Below are 18,003 nucleotides of genomic sequence, written 5' to 3'. Positions count from 1 at the left end.
CTGGAGGTGGTGCCTGCAGGAGAGCAGATGTCTGTATTGAATGTTCCCTTTGTATGGGAATAAGAGCGGAGAGAAGCTGGAGAATAAGAAAGCGACAGCTGGGGGAAGGGAAGAGAATTGTATTCAGTATTAGGTATTAGGTATGATGATGAATATGGAAATTGGATTGTCCACAATGGATTATCTGTGCTTCCCTTGTTTTGTTCTTTTTTAGGCGCAATTGAAAAAGACTCCAAAGAATAAGGCTTTTGTGGCCTTTCGATCTTCTTCTTTCTTGCACCCACCTCACCCACCTTTCTTGTCGGATACTCGTTTTGAACACGTAGACGCGATGCATTGTCTTAACTGGACGCCCTCAGGAGATTGCCTGCACACAGCCGCTGCAGGTTCTTGCACACACTGTAGTTAAGACCTGTCTTCAGATTTTCCAGGCGCAGAAATTTTACAATATTATTTAATCTGCTGCCTATCAGCAAAGAATTACAAGACTAGGGCTGATGGGGGAGTGAATAGAGGTGGATTATGGGCGACGAAGCAGGACCACTTGGTCACTTGAGGTGACTAACCCTGGACATTTATTCCACGCCGGAAAATCAAATTTTCGTTGCATTTCTGTTGTTCTCTTGTGACGCTGGAAGGACTACCTCACTGGCCGAAAACGGCCAGCTTGCCCTTTTCGGGGTCGTATTATTCTGTAATGCCGGATATATCGTTCGCACACCATATTTTTTGAGGAGACCCTGTACTAGTACGTCTCAACAATAGAATTAGATAACTATGATATAAAGATCATTTCAAGATATACGGTTAGGGAACAATAACGACATGCGGATTCCGTAGAAGTGGTGACAGCGACACCACTGAGCGGACATGTAAACAAGCGATTGCAATGGATATCAGGGTGAATTTTGTGGGTGACAGATCTGTGCTACTTTATGCAATTTCTTCCCCTTTTAGTGGCATCTCATGGCTAACATGGGAAATTAGAGTTTGAATCGGAGACAGCCAGCGGGGATTAAGTTTAGTCAGATTAGACTGAAACATTGTAGTCGTAGAATAAATTTACTAAATCGTAGAATCACCATAGAATCACCGTAGAGCCACATACATTACACAGGGTTTGCAAAATTTTGCAAGCAAAAAATTCGAATTTGTTCCATACGTGGCTTGACAGCAGCTCTGCTACGCTCAGAACCCTTTCAAAAGCGAACGAACGGCACCTTACGCCAGGACCACCGTGTTCAAATAATGTACATATGGCCTAACATTCCGTCCGGTGGATAACGGTTGAAAATCCAAAAGCCGCAACCGTACTGGGGTTGTTGCATGTAGATCTAGGCGAGTTGCGAATAGTAGAATGGTGATAGCGTAAGATCGACTAAGGTTATTATTGCTCAGATTGAGAAATACCCCGAAAGTACGATAGTTAACGACGTACGTAGATGGGATTAAACTCCGGTTCTAATTGCATCACAATCAGATCTGATGCGACTTTATATCAGCCCAGTGTCGTTAGATGCAACGGCTATGATGTAACTGGTCCAATCAGGAAATATGTTACAAATAACGTTTAAGATTTTGCAGATTTTATGCTCTCAGAATGAGTAGCGATAACGTACGACTAATTTTGGGTTAAACATATTACTTTTTATTCTATATCTTACACGTAAGGCAAATAAACATCTACTCTTTCTATAACAACTCTGCCAGGGTAGTGTTGCACGCGACTTATTTACATGAATGAGATGAGTGCTGTTCCAGAATTTCACTGGAACTTGGACCATTCTACCGGTCTAGTCAATCCCATCATGTCGTAGTATCTCTTACCACAACTGTATCCTCTGAAGGTGAAGTCACTGTCTGGTTTACAAGCACATCTATGTTCGTATCTGAACTTATCGTTCAATGGACACTGAGTATAAACTCCGTGGTTGTAGCCAACGTCCTCAAAATAGTGAATCTTGTCCTTTGGTAAGAAGAGGGATGCAGCAATAGAATGGATTGGTGCATCTCCCCATCTTTCATAAAAGAATCCTCCTGTCTTATCCAAGTACTCGAAGTAATCTCTGTATGCTTTGGACCTCCAGAAGTTCAAACTTGCAACTTCAAAGTTGGACCAGAAGTGACACAAGTTGTAGGTTTCACCATTATCATTGGAAATGAAGTCCATGAAATTGTTTTTGGCGACATGCTCTGGGTGTAATTTCAAGAATTCCTTTGTGTGATCCCACAAGGTAGGAATTGTTTTACGGAACTCGTGGATAGAGATTGTAAATCCATACACCTTGTCATTGTCTTGCATATATCTGAATAAATCATAATCCAAGTCACAATGGATCTGAATACCTGGTTCCACTCTCCAGTACCAATCATATTCATCTAATAATTCGTTTTGCCAGAAGAATCCACTTTCGAAACGGCACATATGACGGTAACTCTCCAGGTCTCCGTAAATGATCTTTTCCTCTTTCATTTTACGACGGGATTCCGCAGCTTTCTCTTTGTCGATCCAATCTGGATAAGACCAATGCTCCTTAGGAATGGTTCCGTACTTACTCTTACCACTAACAATGGCAGAAGTCAAATCCTTGAACTCTTGAGTAAATGGCTCATCGTTGAGGAAGACCCAATCATAGTGGAATTTACGGTTGAATCTGTCCTCAACACCACGGATGGCTTTAATTAAGTCGTACAACTCCTTATTACGGGCCAAGGTAACAAATGTGGCCTTCACCTTGTCGGTGAATGGGGGATCCGGTTCTGCAAATTGCTTTATTGGTCCCTTTGGTTTACTTGGATCTTCTTTAGATACTTCGATCTGTACTTCGGGCTGAACATCGTTCTTGGCATCATTAGCCCCGACAACAGCAGCGGCGGCACCAGTATCAGGAACCTGTGGCGTAGGTCCCTGTTTTGTAGGTGGTAAGCTGTCCTTGCTGATGACCTCGTTGGACTGAGTGTCGATGTAAACAACTTGCGGCGTTATGAAATATGTCAAAGAGTACATCACTAGGAGTGCAATCACCACTAGGACATATCTGGGCACTGGAATTCTCTTCATTGCTAAAAAGTTGGTGCCTACTTACTTACACTGATTCCCGGTGTGGTATCAGCTATGAAAACTCAAGCTTCTATGAAAACTCGATTCAAAAAAAAGAACTTGACACTGGTTCTACGATGAAGTGTCCTTATATTGTCAGCCTCAGATATTTTTGGAACTTATAAATAATAAGACAATCTGGAATAAATATTATTTTCCAACGAATTGCCAGGTTTGGTCTTGCTGGAGGGATGGAGAAATGACACTAGAAATGGAAGAGTAGTGTGGATGGTCAGACGATGAGATCGAAGATTGTTTCTCCAACAAAGATGGAAAATCCGAAAAAGTGGGGTGAACTGGAGTGGTGCTGTTGTCTCTTTCAAGTGCCCTTCCAAGGAGCCTGTAGCAGTATTGAATGGAGAGCGCTGGAAAATGATAGGTGTGTAGGTATGCTATAGTACAACACAATAAAAATGCCCACAGAAACAGAACCAAACTATCTGCTGGGGGACTGAACTCTCGCTACCAGTATTCTACGGAAGTGTAGTGAAAGCAAGAAAAAAGAAAAGAAAGAGAATATGAGTTGGTTTAATCTTTTGAAATACCACTTCTCTGTGACTCCATCGTCTTCAGAGTGTCCGTGAATTCCAGTTCGAGAGGGTTTCGATGATTCTGCGGCATGGATGCAGCAGCCATCCCGATAACGAGGGTAATTATACCAAGTGTGCCAGCCATCACAAATGCGATGGCCAATACTTCTACGAAAGATTCTCAGTGCAAGAGTATTTCTGTGCACCTTAGCTACAGGTGGGGAGCGGCCGTAAGCAGTGCACATATAGTGACGAGATCCCGGCGCAAGAAGAGAATATGATGTCATAGAGTGGTAATTTATCAGAGCATAATTTCGCATGTGAAGTACTGGCTGCGGGAACAGTTAGGCTGTGGTATGGGTGAGACGGGGCATTGGTGAAAAGCAATGCTTTCAACAAGGAGAGCAGGACACCTCTGACATCTATGAAAAAAGCCATGGAGAACACCTGATGATTTCGATATTTGTTCTCTCGAGTCTCCTGTGAAAAGAACCACAGTACTAAATGTTTCCCAAGAGTGCCAGCAGATCACCAATGCACCTGCAGCACCCGGATTACTCTGCGTCTCGAAGTTTTCTAAATTGTGTATTCAAATGTATCTATAATTAACTTCTATGTATGCTGAAGGGTTTGGTCAATTCACAGTAAGATGTGAATTTGCCCTAATTTAAAAAGTTGTTTTAACTGTGGGCGAATAAAGTTCCTATCACTAGTAACCATACCAAGCCAATTTTTGTAGGTGCGTCGTTAGAACCCGGATGGCGAGCTAAAGGCCCATATCTTGATCCAGGGGTAATTCCGTGCCTGCTAGTATTTTTGTAAGTTGAACTTGATCTCATTAGTAGAGGTTTATATGATGTGACTTTGGAAACTTCAATAGTTCGTGCTTGAACTCGCCGTTTGATTATACTGGATATCCTTTCGACTTTATAGCCTCTATTCTGATTACAAATCACTTATTGCTTCTTTCACTCAACACCGATTCTGCCAATATCATAGCCCCAACCAGGTGACACAAATACTGTGACTGATGAAAATACATCCTGTAAACCGTAAACTAGTGGTGTGTTCTTTTTCTTGCGCCCCGCACCAAGTCAAAAGAAATCATTCATACCTTGTATGCTCTCGAAGATTAAAGTATATTTCAGCGGTGGCTACTACTTCCTTCACAATGCTTAGCCTTCCCGTAATTTATAGGACATCTCGCTTCGTAATTGAATCTGAGGGAAGTCAGTTCATTTCTACTTCTTAAGCACACTAAAAGTCTTGGCGCCATTTTAAGGTTCATCTTCGCATGGAAGCCCTATCTGAAGGAATAGATACAGGTATTTGCTGCGGTATGATAGATAGTGGAAGAGGTAGGCAGGAAGCGGAGCCGAAATGAAGATATTCCAATTTTAGCGGTATCTAAGTTACGCTTCGGTCAAAATTCTTGGACAAGCTGCAGCCAGTTCATGGATTGGAAATAGACTCGTCTCGACTCTTGAAATCAAAAATCAAGACAAACGTCCTTTGTACGTTATTTTGCAATTTGTGCTCAAATACTAAGAAAACTATAATCCTGCAAAAATTGGTTTGGCTACAGGAATGATGAAACTTAATGATTGGTAGCGAGAAGTGGTGGCTGCAAAATTATAGGAGGTACATATCGTAAAGTGATAGTAGATTGGTTCATGAAATACAAACATAAACTAGCTAAAAATATATACAAACGGTGTTCTAGGACGTCTCTATTTTTGTCTACTTGTCCTAGGAACTCTAGCAATGTAGTAGAAAAGAAGTGTACCCAAGATGTTGACGCATATAAATGCAATGAAAATTCCGATATCTCTTCCTCTCCGGGTATAGTCAGCACCAACCTTCTTCAAGAATACATTTGAGTTAGCCATACTGCAGAAACCACATCCCTCGCCGGCTTCAACTAAGTAGCCCCCTGCAACGTTCATATATCCCTTCATATATTCTGCACAAGTCATATTCGCTGGTGGAAGAAAACGTAAAATCTCGGCTTCAGCGCATTTCACCGGTGTATTATATAAGCCGACTGAAAGCATAACTGATACCAAATACGTATAAGGATTGCATCTGTACATGAAAATCCAAAAACCTGGTAACTCGTCCTTGCTAACTAAGACACCGCAAAAGGCAAGACAGATAGTGAATAAAATAATATTCAAGTTAGCAGCGTTGTCAGTAACTTCCATGAAAGAGATACACCATTGTCCCATTGTTGACGTATAAACGTAAAACATGACAATTGTGAACCACATAAAAGCCCCACGTTCTTCGGCTGTACCAGTTAGGGCAGCGTTATGGAAAAATCCTATAGGATAATACCAACAGAGGAATGCTAATGTTCCGATGAAGATATTCCAAGGAATCTCAGCTGTGATTTGGGCTGTGATAAATGCAAGCCAGCTGAATGTTCTAGAAGGTCTTTCTCTAACTTCATACAAATCTCTCTGAGATTTAAAATGTGGCAAATACTGATGAACCAATATCATGAAAACCATCAAGAACATGAAGACGGAAAACATCTGGTTCTGCAATCCTTGAATTGAATTATTCGCCTTAAAGAAGGCAAAACCATTGAAAAGAGCTGAGGCAACCCCAAGAGTGATCTTTGAATATGTGTAGCTCGGGGTTCTCCAATACTGTTCAAACACTCTTTGAGTTACAAGCAAGTACTGCTTAATGAAAGGAGTTGCAAAAGTATCAAATTTGTCAGGACTCTCATCAACTGGTATTTTTACTAACTCTTCTTCCATGTTATCAAGATCTTTTTCAATCTGTTTGTACTCCTCTGAGTTTCTCCATACCTGGAAATAATCTTGGCTAGCATGGGACCCTGGTGCTGCACCTATAACTTCCAACATCCACTCTACTGGGTTCGCATCTGGTGGACAACTAGGAGCACCATTCTTCTCAAAATAGTTGATCAATGTCTGAAAATGTGTTCCCAAATCACCGAAGTATACCGTTTCTCCTCCTCTCTGAAGAAATAATAAGCGGTCAAACTCTTTCATTAAAATAGCAGAGGGCTGGTGAATAGTACATAAAACAGCTTGTCCGTTGTCTGCTAGCTTTCTTATCAATTTGCATATGGACCACGCAGTTTGCGAGTCCAAACCTGATGTTGGTTCGTCTAAGAACAACAATAATTTGGGTTTTGCTACTAATTCAACGCCAATAGACAATCTCTTTCTTTGCTCAACATTGAGACCCTCGCCTGCAACACCGACAACCGCATCTGCATATGCTTGCATTTCCAATAAGGAGATTATGTATTCCACGTATTCATCTCTTTCCTTCTTTGGAACTCCTTTAGGTTGCCTTAAATATGCAGAGAATTTTAAAGCTTCTCTAACGGTAGAGGTTTGAAGATGTAAATCTTGCTGCTGAACATATCCAATCGATCTTTGAAATGATGCATCCAATGGTCTACCGTTAACCATTCTCACACCATCAGTAATAACACCGGAAGTTAATCTATCTGAAAGCGCATTTAACAAGGTCGTTTTACCAGCACCAGAAGCTCCCATTAAGGCTGTGACTTGTCCTGGTTTGACCCACCCATCGACTTTATTCAAAATCAAACGAGTCTCGCTTTTGATTTTAACCTCATAAGTCAAATTTCTCCAATGGAAGATGTTGTTCTCGTCGTTATGTGCCAATGTACTTCCTTGTAAGCCAGAGTCTTCTTTCTCATCACCAGGCTGGATCTTTTCAAGTTTTCCACTTTCAATATCTCTCTTAAGCTTCCTTCTTTTCCTCAAGGCAGCTTCTTGAAATAGAAGAATCTCTCCTTTCTGCATTGCACCTTGATTGAACTCGCATATGATGACGTAGGTAAATAGGAGGAAGAAAATGAATCCAACAATAATACCCCAGTTTCTCCATTTATGAGACGCATAATATTCAAAAGCAATATTGATGTAACGATCTCCATCGACGTATCTCAGACCTGGTGTTGCCCCAATTGCATTACATAGGATATTATAACCTTCAGTGGGATAACCCTTTCCAAAGGGTACAAATTGAGAGCATTCGAACTGCCTGTTATGAAATTCGTTTGCTACTAAAGCTTCGAATGCGTATGCAATTGGATTGATGTAATTGATCCATCTACACCAACCAAGCATTGCTGGTGTAGGGATGATGAAACCAGTAAAAATAGTCAAAGCTAATAATAAAATTGAAGCAGGAGTCATTGCTTGTGATAACGATTTAGTGGCAGCACCTATTGTTCTGAATAGATGAGACATTGAAATAGTTGCTGAAAAGTTGACCAAAAGAAAGAAGAAGAAATTACCAGCGTTACGCCTGAAGTTGATCATAAAGTAGTAGATCAAATTAAAACCGATGGCAGTGCATATTTTGGGTGCCATTTCAGTGATAATAGATGCAAGAGCATCTGCTGCTGGATGATACAAGGCGTATTTCTTGTGCTTTTCAACAATAGATCTAGCCTCATAAAGAGAAAAAATTTCTAAAATAGAAGAAAAGGCATTGAACAATATAGCAAAGAACAAAGCTGATGTTCTATAATAAAAGGAATTCGTGTCACTGGATAAATTGTAAAAAATTGATGAAATAATGAGTGACATCAAAACGTTACCAGATACTTGAAAAATAGCAATTGATGGATCTCCCTTGGTTCTCAATATGTTTCTGTGCATAACATATCTTATTTGCATCAAGAACGACACAGTGAATGGAGAAGCAGCAGGTATATGTTTGGACTGCTTTGCAACATGGGATTCATGAAATCTGTTTTTGCTGTTACCATTAGAGTTTTGCTCCATATACTTGTCGATTTCTTCCAATAACTTCGTTCTTTGAGGTGATTGCTGCCAATACTTGTAAAATTCTTCAGGAGTCTTTGGAACTTTTTCTTCAAAACCATACTCAACTTGCCTTTCAGATGGATTTGAAATCGAAGTCAAAAAGTCGGCTGTTGTCTGCCTTCTAGGACAATGGTATCCCATATCAAGGAAATACTGCTTGGCTTCCTTTGCGCTTCCGAAAAATATTTGATAACCTTCGTATAACAATATGACTTTATCAAACAAGTCATATGTATCTTGAGAGCATTGATAAATGGCAACAAGAGGAGTAGATTTGGCTATCTCAGCAGAAGTTTTCAAGGCCCTCATAAATTCTAATGCTGTTGCCGAATCAAGACCTCTGGTAGAATTATCCCAACATTGAATAGAAGCTTGGCTAAGAGTCACCTCAGCAATAGAGACCCTCTTTCTCTCTCCTCCCGAAACGCCTCTTACAAATTCATTTCCAACTTTGGTACTCTTGGTGTGAGACAATCCATAAGTTGCCATAACCACATCGGTCATGTGTTTGGCGTATAGCTTACGTGAAACTCCCAATGGCCTGTTTTGAGGTGTTCTTAGCATGGCTGCAAATTCTAGGGTATCTCCAACAGTCAAGTGCGCAAAATGATTTTCAGTTTCAGCACAGTATACTACGTCGCCTCGGAAATGATTCTTAATATCATGTGGAGTTAATCCATCGTAGTTTATTATCGATTCTTTATCCACGTGAAATCCATAAGTCTGACAAGCAAGTGTTTTCAAAAATGTGGAACAGCCCGCTCCTGGTCTACCAAGAACAACAGTCAATTCTCCAGGTTTTACTAATCCTTCCATAGGTTTTAAAATATCAAAGCTGTCGTTTCCTCCAATTTCGGGAATGAAATTGCCTAAGAGGGATTTGATATATCTGTAGGCATATTTGTATAGAATGTTTTCGACGTTGGTTTGATAGTCAGCATCTGAAGCACGACCGTAGCACCTCAAATTCTTAAATGCCACTCCTAGTGATGCCGGTTTATAGTAGTCTGGGTCAGATAAAATGATCTTTTTCATGTTCTTGATCCAGAATTTTGAATCAAAGTCGTCTGAATAGGGATTGAGTCTGGGGTCAACAAAATCAGATTCATTCTCTAACATTGGGACTTGACCTGGAATCTGAGAAGCATGAGTCAACGTTCTAGCAAGCGTGAGATTATAGCTTGAATCTGCGTCATCATTAGCTTTGTCTGTATAAGATGATCTACTGATGCTCCTAGCCAAGTCTTTTATTTGTTCGTCGACATGACTATCAAAACCTTGGTATTGGTGGACACCTTTATCCTCTGCGTCCTGTCTTGGTTGAGGGTCCATACTTTATGCTGAAAAATCAGTATTGTATACTATTTTGCAATTTTGCAACAATTGTTAAATAGAGATATTCTTTGAATTTAGTAGCATCTATAGCTATATGTAATTGAATTTACGAATCTCAACTCAAGAAAGGCTACTTGCGTAGTATTTATACCATTCCCCATAATTGGAAGACCGACTGCTGCTCTTACTTCAAACTACCGATATTTTTGCTACACGCATAAAAAAATAATTGATCATTTGAAGATATGCAAAAGCTACAATAACCTACGGCACGGCAAGCCTTACGGCCCTAAATCATCTAGGTTTCCTTTCAGCCAATATAAGAATGATAATGGTGTTGTTGTTGTGAAGCCTTGGGAACTCTCATGAGTTACCGACTCATACATTGCCTCCTTTACCATCCAAACATGTATTTCAATTCCTTGACTATAAGCTGTTTTTCAGGTTGTCCAACCCATGGACGAAGTAAACATCAAGCTACTATGCCAGATGATCCGCAACTTAACGTGCCGAAACAAGACTGACATGTTGCCAAACTTACAGCTCGTTACTTGAATCTTAGGTACCGTTGAGTTGTGCCGAGGAAGTAAACTCTTTCCGCACCAATTTAAAGTGTGAGCATCGGCCCACTCACATTTTTTAACTATGAGGAAATCTTCGGTAGTCATGATATAGTACGTGTGGTGTCATAGTTTGAATTAGCGGTCATGATCTTGACAGTACCGTGATCGTCAAAGAATATTTCAAAATACGCTGCTATGTAAGAACATTGACACATGAAACATCCGAGGAATTGGCATCCAGAACCATCTCTTGTATTTTGCAGCAACTGTCCATTGTGATAGCAATTCGCTCCATTTTGCTTGTTTTTCTTTTTTTGCTTGATGCACGGAGTTTTGTAAAATCGCACTGCATATAAAATTTCGTCCTCAAGTATTAACAACTAGAAAATCAATTTTGTTCGTACTGTCCTTCGGGATGGTACACTTGTCAATTTTAACAATACAGAGAAGATTAGCATTGTCCTTGCATAAAGATGACACGCTTTACAAAGAGATTTAACATTTTTTTTAGCAATGCAGGCTTCTGGACGGCTACCCTACCCTTATCACCCAACGTGTTTTGTAAGAGCTCATTATCCTTTGAGTTTAGTTCTCTAAATCGACCATAGCAAGCATTCCTCTCGGTTCGATTTTGCACCCTGTCATTTGAAGTAGATTGTACTGCAGATAATACCCAATATGGAACTACAATAACAGTCTATTTACCATATTATAAATGAATTGACCATAAAAATCCAGAATTGCAGTCGTTGGTAAAATATTCTTCTTGAGCCGGATACTCCAATGGCGAGGAAAAGAACGAGTTTGTTTCCTGTGGAAGCTTCCTCGGTCAGTTCTCTGCTTCTATTACAACCGGAACAGAAGTCTAATTTATTTGGATTACAAGAAGCGTATGAAGTAAATGTGAATGATACTACCATTACCCCAGGATCTTCGCAAATCGACACAGCTTATACACCAGCGGAGGCTAATTTAGGATCTATACCACTCTTACAGCAGTCTCCGGAGAGTCCTGTTCATGGGCACCATTCGAACCGCAATACTGCTTCCTCGTCGCCTATATCTGTAATCAATTCATTGGGAGGAAATTTGCATCAATTGAAATCGGGCCAGATAAATCGAATAATTAATGTTAAGTATAGCAATGATCCTATACTATTGATAAAACAATTGTCGGTTGATTTGGCACAAAAAGAGTCGGAGTTAATTCTTCTACGCCAGGAAAACTTCATTCGAGAACAACAACTAGTGAAGCTATGCAATGAGTACGGTAACTTATCCACTCTTGAAATAGACCAAAAGCTTAAAGAAATGAATGAGAATCATAACAGCAATGGAGCTAATCACTCCAACAATGACATTGAATATGCAAACGAACAAGATCGCCATGTCGATGAAATCTTAAAGGGTTTGATTGGCACTGCGATCCACAATGAAATGGACACTACAAAAAGAAAGGAACACGAAACTTCTCCAGAAAAACACAGGAAGAAAGAAAGTAATCATGTTCAGGCTCAAGCCAGCAATGAATCAGAAAACCCCTTCTATGGTCAATTTCCTAAACCAAAGAGCTGGCTCAGAAATTGGTTCAATTCAAGTGAAGATTTGACATTACCTCCTACAACGCAGACCCAAAACACCACTATCAATAATCGACCATATTCCAAATCATTCAATCTTTCGTTTATGAAAAATGACAATAACACAAGTAGTAAACCAAATATATCGGCAACTAAATTACCCGCACCAGTTGAATTGGACAGCATCAAAATGGGGTTCTCCACAAGTTCCAATGAGACGGACTTGGACGAGTCAGAGGCTGATACAAGCAGGGAAGAGGTGAATATAGATAAATATGGTTTCTTCAATGACATAGAAAATGTTTTAAGAGCAAAATCTCCGCCACCTCCGACAACCGAGACAAGAGCTGCCAGTACTGCAACCAACTCAATAGATGAATCACAAGCAATATTAATTGGTAATAGAGACATTCTTCAAACAATCGACCAATTGAAGGAAATTTCCAAGATACACGACTCCACAAATCAACAGATAGAAAAGCAATGGGACACGCTTATGAAAGAGATTTCTAGAGACTTTTATAAGTACATGAATACCGACCATGATGAAGGCAGCGAGATGTTCGGAATAAGGGGCTTGAATATCATCAAATTGGACAGCAGAATGAATGGAAATTTTCTAAATGATACAGCCATTGGGAAAATTAGAACAACTCCAGCGGGCCCTTACAGCCATCACTATAGCCAACTAGTGAAGTTAATTGACAAATTTGGTATTTCGTCAAAATACAGATATAGTTTGTGGTTGGAGCTATCAGGAGCCAAAAACTTGATGGTGAATGGAGTTTATCAGGAACTATTGAGTGAAGTCAAACAATACGAAGATGAAGATGCTATCGAAGCCGCAACAGATCCTTCTCCTGAAGTGAGAATGCGTAAAGCAATTATTCAAAGCAATATAAAGCAAATCAAGTTGGACCTTCATCGAACACTTCCAAGAAATTACTACTTTAATAATTTAATTGATTTGAAGCCTGGCCCTAATTTCTACAAATTGCAGAGAATATTATATGCCTTCATTGCATACCGCCCTGATATCGGATATCTCCAGGGTATGAACAAGATTGTAGGCAATTTGCTCTTGATTGCCAGCAGAGATGAGAATAAAGACAACGAAACAGCTGAGACATTTAGTGAAGTGGACATCTTCTGGATATTTATCGGCCTCATCGAAGAAATCCTTCCAAAGTACAGAGGCCCTAATAACAAGCCCCAGGTGTTCTTCAACAGTTTGTTGAGTATTAGGACAGACCAGATGGTTCTTAATAGAGTCTACCTAAAAAAGTTTCTACCAGACCTACATCACCATTTTGCCAAGTTAGAAGTTGAAACGGAGTTAATCAGCTTAAACTGGTGGTTGACTTTGTTTATAGACTTGAAGTTTCTCAAATTGGAAACGTGGTTCAAGCTATTTGATAGTTTATTGGTGGATGATCTAAATGTGGGCGGCTCTTCCAATGATTCTGAAGCAAATATAAGTGAGGCGCTTAACTTGTCAAGCTCTGTCCATCTGGTCATTGATGAAGACTTGTCAACAAGAGGTTCCATCAAACTCATTTGCTTAACGTTAGCTATTTTTAAGGGATTACAGCAAGTTCTTTTGGACATACAGGATAAGGAATTCATTTACGATCTATTGAATTCAAATGGCTCTAATGGTTACCGATCAGAAAATATAAGCCGACACATGGGAAACAAACTCTCGTTACGGTATGACGAAATCACGAAATACAGCATTTCCTTTGCAAAGAAGATTAGTGGAATTGATTTAAAATTACATAGGAGAGAATTCATAAAAAGCGAGGGTTATTGAATGCCATCATAGTCATAAATAGCATAGAATGTAATATAATTATACGAATTTTATTGAAGATATATTTCATGTATTGCATCTATGTACATTTCTTCTACTGAATATTACCCTTGAGAAACTCACTATGTATATGAAAGAAATAGGTGAAGGACTACGACGGACTCGATTGTAGCTGAAAATCCCAAATCGAATGGGACCAATTGTACCCATTACCTAAAACTAATTTGGTGATACCTACACCACGTCACTTATAATTCTTGATGCCTCTCTATAAGTTTTTAATGACTCCAAACACTTGTCACGCTCTGCCTGGATGCCTTCATCCTCTTGCAACAACTCATCAAACAAAGATTCGTTGTACAACTTGACAACCAAGCGGTTTTGAATGTGTTGCTTGATGTAGTCCACCAATAAGCACATAATTGACTTTGGAACTTGATCCTGGATCATCTCACGAACAATACTGAAATAAGAAATGATCAAGCGTCTGATTAATTCACACTCTAATTGCTCACGTTCACTTAATTCATTAATAGTCTCATCACTTTCAAAAGACATTGAATCATCCTGTTGCGAGTCTGAAAGGCTCATACTCTTAAAGTGATCCAAGTTGGGCTGAGATGCGTTTATGATGCCGTTGTTAATGAAGTTGCTGTTAAATTGCAATGTAGCATCTTGCTGGTGCGGGAATTTGAAAGGTGTGGGGTTCAATTGGGCCTGGGTTTGTAAATGCTGTTGGTGGATTATTGGATCCTTACCGAAGAAGTAATTCAAATATGAATCATGTTGGTAATGACCGTGTTGGCTGCCGGCCAAGTTAGGCGTAGATTCCGCTTTGACAGAGTAAGTTCTGGTTGAGCCACTTCTCTTATGTTTTAATGGCTTAATTTCGTCATCAACAGAATTAATGTCTTCATCAGGATTCTTTTCATCGCTATCCTCATCTTCTTCTTCGATAGAGTCTCTGTACTTCTTATTTAAAATGCGCTCGCTGGCTAAGCGTAACTTGCTGCGCAGCTCATTTTCTTTCTGTTTGTGACGTTCTTCAACAACAATGCTCATAGCTTTTGCAGCTCCAACAAAGTTAGGATGGTTGGTGTTGATGTACGCTCTATGAATCTCAATTAAAGACTCGACGTATTTGATTGTTGGACCAAGTCTCTCTCTCAAGAGATCACTAACGACCTCAATCAATTTACTTTGCAAGCGGGGATATCTGTTCAACTCTGGCCCAACGTTTATAGAGCACACGTTATGTACAATTTTCATAAGTTCTTCGTAAACCAATTCCACACATCTCTTAGAAGGTTCCTCTAAAAGCTTAATTTGGGGCTTCACGAGTAAGTCGAAAGCTAACTCGGGCACAAACAATGCTGGTCTTGGTCCAGTGGAGTTACGGATTGCTGTGCGAATATCATGAATAGATAAATTGTGAGTGGGGTTTATAGCTGCTAGTTGAGCGCCATAGACTTCGTTATAGATATAATAGATTCTGGCACCTCCACATAATTCCTTAGTGGAAGTCTCGCCAAGAGAGGTACCTTCCACGGAATGCACGAAACTGTTTGCAAATTTTGTCATCAAAGTCAAAACCATGCCTCCTCTGGCTTCTTTTGAATCAGTCAAGTTAGATGGAATGGACCCGTAGCTAGCCAATTCCTGCTCAGCTTGGCCCATAAGGGTGTTAAGTTTAGCCTTGATATCTGGAAGTCTATCCCTTATATGGTTCATCAAAATGCGATTCAAAGTTTGGGCCAAGTACTTCGTTCCACACTTATTGGAAATCGATTTATAGGCTGGGTGATTCTGGAAGAACTGAGCCTCTGAAAACAATGAATCATCCAAAGACTTGTTGTCAGAAATGTCTTGCTGGGATCTGTTAACAATACCAATGAATCCTAATTTCAATGGATAAACGTTACCCTTTAAGATATCCATGGCATTGGTACCTTGATCCATCAAATCAAGCTTGGTCAATACTCCAACAGTTCTTTTACCAGTTGGATCGACTTGCCTGGCCAATTTGAGTGATTCGGAGTTCACCAAATCTACATTGGCTGGAGATACGGCCAAAATAATACAGTTAGGCTTGGAGATGTACTCCAAAATTAAGTTACGAGTCTGTCTCTCGATGTCAGTTGGCTGGTCTCCAATTGGGATCTTTGTTAATCCGGGAAGATCGACCAAAGTCAAGTTTAACACACGCGACGAATAGATCTTCAAGTTGATAGGGAGTCTACTAATGCCCTTATTTACACCAGCGATACGGTGGGTTTCGTTTTCGATTTCGGCTCTGATATCCTGGAATGAGTAGAAACGCTTGTTGGGAATATGGAGGAATTCACCCCATTCAGCTGGTGAGTGGACTTTCGTGGTTCCATTACCGTTCATTTGGGCACGTCTTCTCAAATGATCTTCAAGGTTGATCTCGTCAGAGGACGAGTCATCGTTGAAATTGGAGCTCTCGGAACGAGGGCTCTGGGCCAACGCATCATCTTCGCTGATGTTGATCAATTGTAAAACTAGAGGTCTTCTTGTGACGATACCGGTGCCTCTAGGCAAGAAGTCCTTGCCCACTATGTTCTCTAGCACTGACGATTTGCCACAGGACTGTGATCCGACCACGGCAAGGAGCGGAAGATCGAGATCTTCAAGTTGGGTGGTGGTAACGATGTCCTGGAGCTTGTTGACGACCGGAATAAGGTCCTGGAGCGACATTTCTGGGAGTTTTTTACGAACAGCAAGGGACCACTGGGGAAGATATTGTTTTTAGTGGGACACAGAGTGATGAATAGAGGTGAGATTCCAGGGTTTCTGCACGGATAGAGGGCGCCGGGGAGTTTTCTGGAGGAAGGCAGATACACTCAGAGATGGCAACTAGTGCTTGGACGACGATTGAGAACACTAGAAAGCAACCAGGTTGAATGTTCACTTTAGCCGCTAAAGAGTCGGTACCGTTTTTTTTTTACAGCAACAAATGAATTGCCATGAAAAACAACGCCAAAACAACGGAAAAAAGGCAGGATTTGTGTGCAGGTGGCGAGGGAGGTGTTTGTTTGTGATGATTTTTAGTTGTTCTGTGTAGAGGAATTGAGAGAACTGGTGTGTTTTGTATGGGGAATGATTGATTTGTGAGTGAGTGAGTGAGTGAGAGTTTTGTATGGGATTGATTTGTGAGGGTTTGAATTGTGAGGGAGTCGATTTGATTGTTTCTCGTTTGTATTCTTTCGTATGTGTGTGAACTCACTGTGTGTTCTGCACCACTCAAAGTTCTGGATGTGAGACTATTACAGTACTGCTTGGTTTGGTTTGCTGACGGTTTGTTCTGCAGACGGTGTATTTTTGATGCTTTTGAGTGAGTAGTTATTCGCAAGTGGATTGTATGCGAGAGTATGTATGCCTGGAAGTGATTTATGTATGTTCTGGATTTTTCACTTGTCTTCCAGAAAACTTCAAGGGGTGGAGTAGTTTTATTTACAGAGACTGCAATTCGTTGTGTAATGCGTTGTGTAATGGGTAGCAAAATCTACGCAGCGTGGTAAATTCTACTGTTTAATGTACCTCTAGATCGCTGTATAAGGAAGTATCGCTTTTCCTCTTTCTTTATCAAATGTTATATACGATATAGGTACGGTTCTATATCGTGGTAGGCTCTCTTATTTTAGGGCATGTATATAGCGTTCCCCCTTAAATTGTCGTACGTATGGCAACTAACTATGTGCAGGATTATTGATTTAGCTCCAGATTTAGGATTTAGGTTTTAGGAGTAGGATTTAATGATTCTGAAGGCAGTTGGATTCCGACAAAATGCAGTAATGATGTGAATTGGACGTTAATGCGGGCAACTTATCTAAAGCTTCTCCTTTATAACCCGTAGAAATTTGTAGTATTAACAACCCACGTTTAGGAGTGGCTTATACTGTAATACGGGAATGGGAAATTGTTGCAAGATCTCGCTGTTTAACTCCTTCTAGCGAGAAATGTTAAATTTTTCACTTTCTGCGAGGAATTCTGCAGCGACTGAAATTTAGCAACCAACTTAGACGTGAAAGAGAACAGTCAATCTTCTTGGTCGACTGGAGTTGAGTTAAGGGTACTTCAATTGAATGAACAGCGGGATTTTATGATCTGCTGCTAAACTAAATAGTAGTTAATCAAGCAATAGAGAATGTTTTTTAAGTGTGAAAAAGAAAGCCAAATGAAAGCGTTTATTGAATTGCCAATGGTGGCAAATG

General features: G+C 40.2%; 4 protein-coding genes across 4 annotated transcripts; 1 reads left to right on the top strand and 3 right to left on the bottom strand. All coding sequences in view use genetic code 12, as the record gives it.

The window, feature by feature from the left end:
- Positions 1 to 1,638: 1,638 nt before the first annotated feature.
- Positions 1,639 to 3,156, bottom strand: MNT2 (alpha-1,2-mannosyltransferase KRE2). Its single transcript, XM_064917449.1, has one exon. The coding sequence runs from the start codon at positions 3,059 to 3,061 to the stop codon at positions 1,766 to 1,768; it is 1,296 nt and encodes a 431-aa protein (XP_064773945.1). The 5' UTR covers positions 3,062 to 3,156; the 3' UTR covers positions 1,639 to 1,765.
- Positions 3,157 to 5,360: 2,204 nt separating this feature from the next.
- On the bottom strand, positions 5,361 to 9,809 carry RJT20DRAFT_3526 (pleiotropic drug resistance family ABC transporter; the record flags this gene model as incomplete). Its single annotated transcript, XM_064919806.1, has 1 exon — positions 5,361 to 9,809. One exon carries the CDS (start codon positions 9,807 to 9,809, stop codon positions 5,361 to 5,363), a length of 4,449 nt encoding a protein of 1,482 aa, XP_064773944.1.
- A 1,099-nt stretch (positions 9,810 to 10,908) lies between these two features.
- On the top strand, positions 10,909 to 13,817 carry RJT20DRAFT_129237 (uncharacterized protein). The gene has a single exon (XM_064917448.1). The coding sequence runs from the start codon at positions 11,159 to 11,161 to the stop codon at positions 13,766 to 13,768; it is 2,610 nt and encodes an 869-aa protein (XP_064773943.1). The 5' UTR covers positions 10,909 to 11,158; the 3' UTR covers positions 13,769 to 13,817.
- Positions 13,818 to 13,835: 18 nt separating this feature from the next.
- Positions 13,836 to 16,898, bottom strand: DNM1 (dynamin-related GTPase). Its single transcript, XM_064917447.1, has one exon. The coding sequence runs from the start codon at positions 16,484 to 16,486 to the stop codon at positions 14,003 to 14,005; it is 2,484 nt and encodes an 827-aa protein (XP_064773942.1). The 5' UTR covers positions 16,487 to 16,898; the 3' UTR covers positions 13,836 to 14,002.
- Between the last annotated feature and the right edge of the window lie 1,105 nt (positions 16,899 to 18,003).

This window comes from Scheffersomyces xylosifermentans (assembly GCF_036884685.1).
Source record: "Scheffersomyces xylosifermentans strain CBS 12540 chromosome Unknown RJT20scaffold_5, whole genome shotgun sequence".
Taxonomy (NCBI): Eukaryota; Fungi; Ascomycota; class Pichiomycetes; order Serinales; family Debaryomycetaceae; genus Scheffersomyces; species Scheffersomyces xylosifermentans.
The sequence above is the reverse complement of the archived record's forward strand: the minus strand, read 5'-3'. Positions and strand labels throughout refer to the sequence as shown.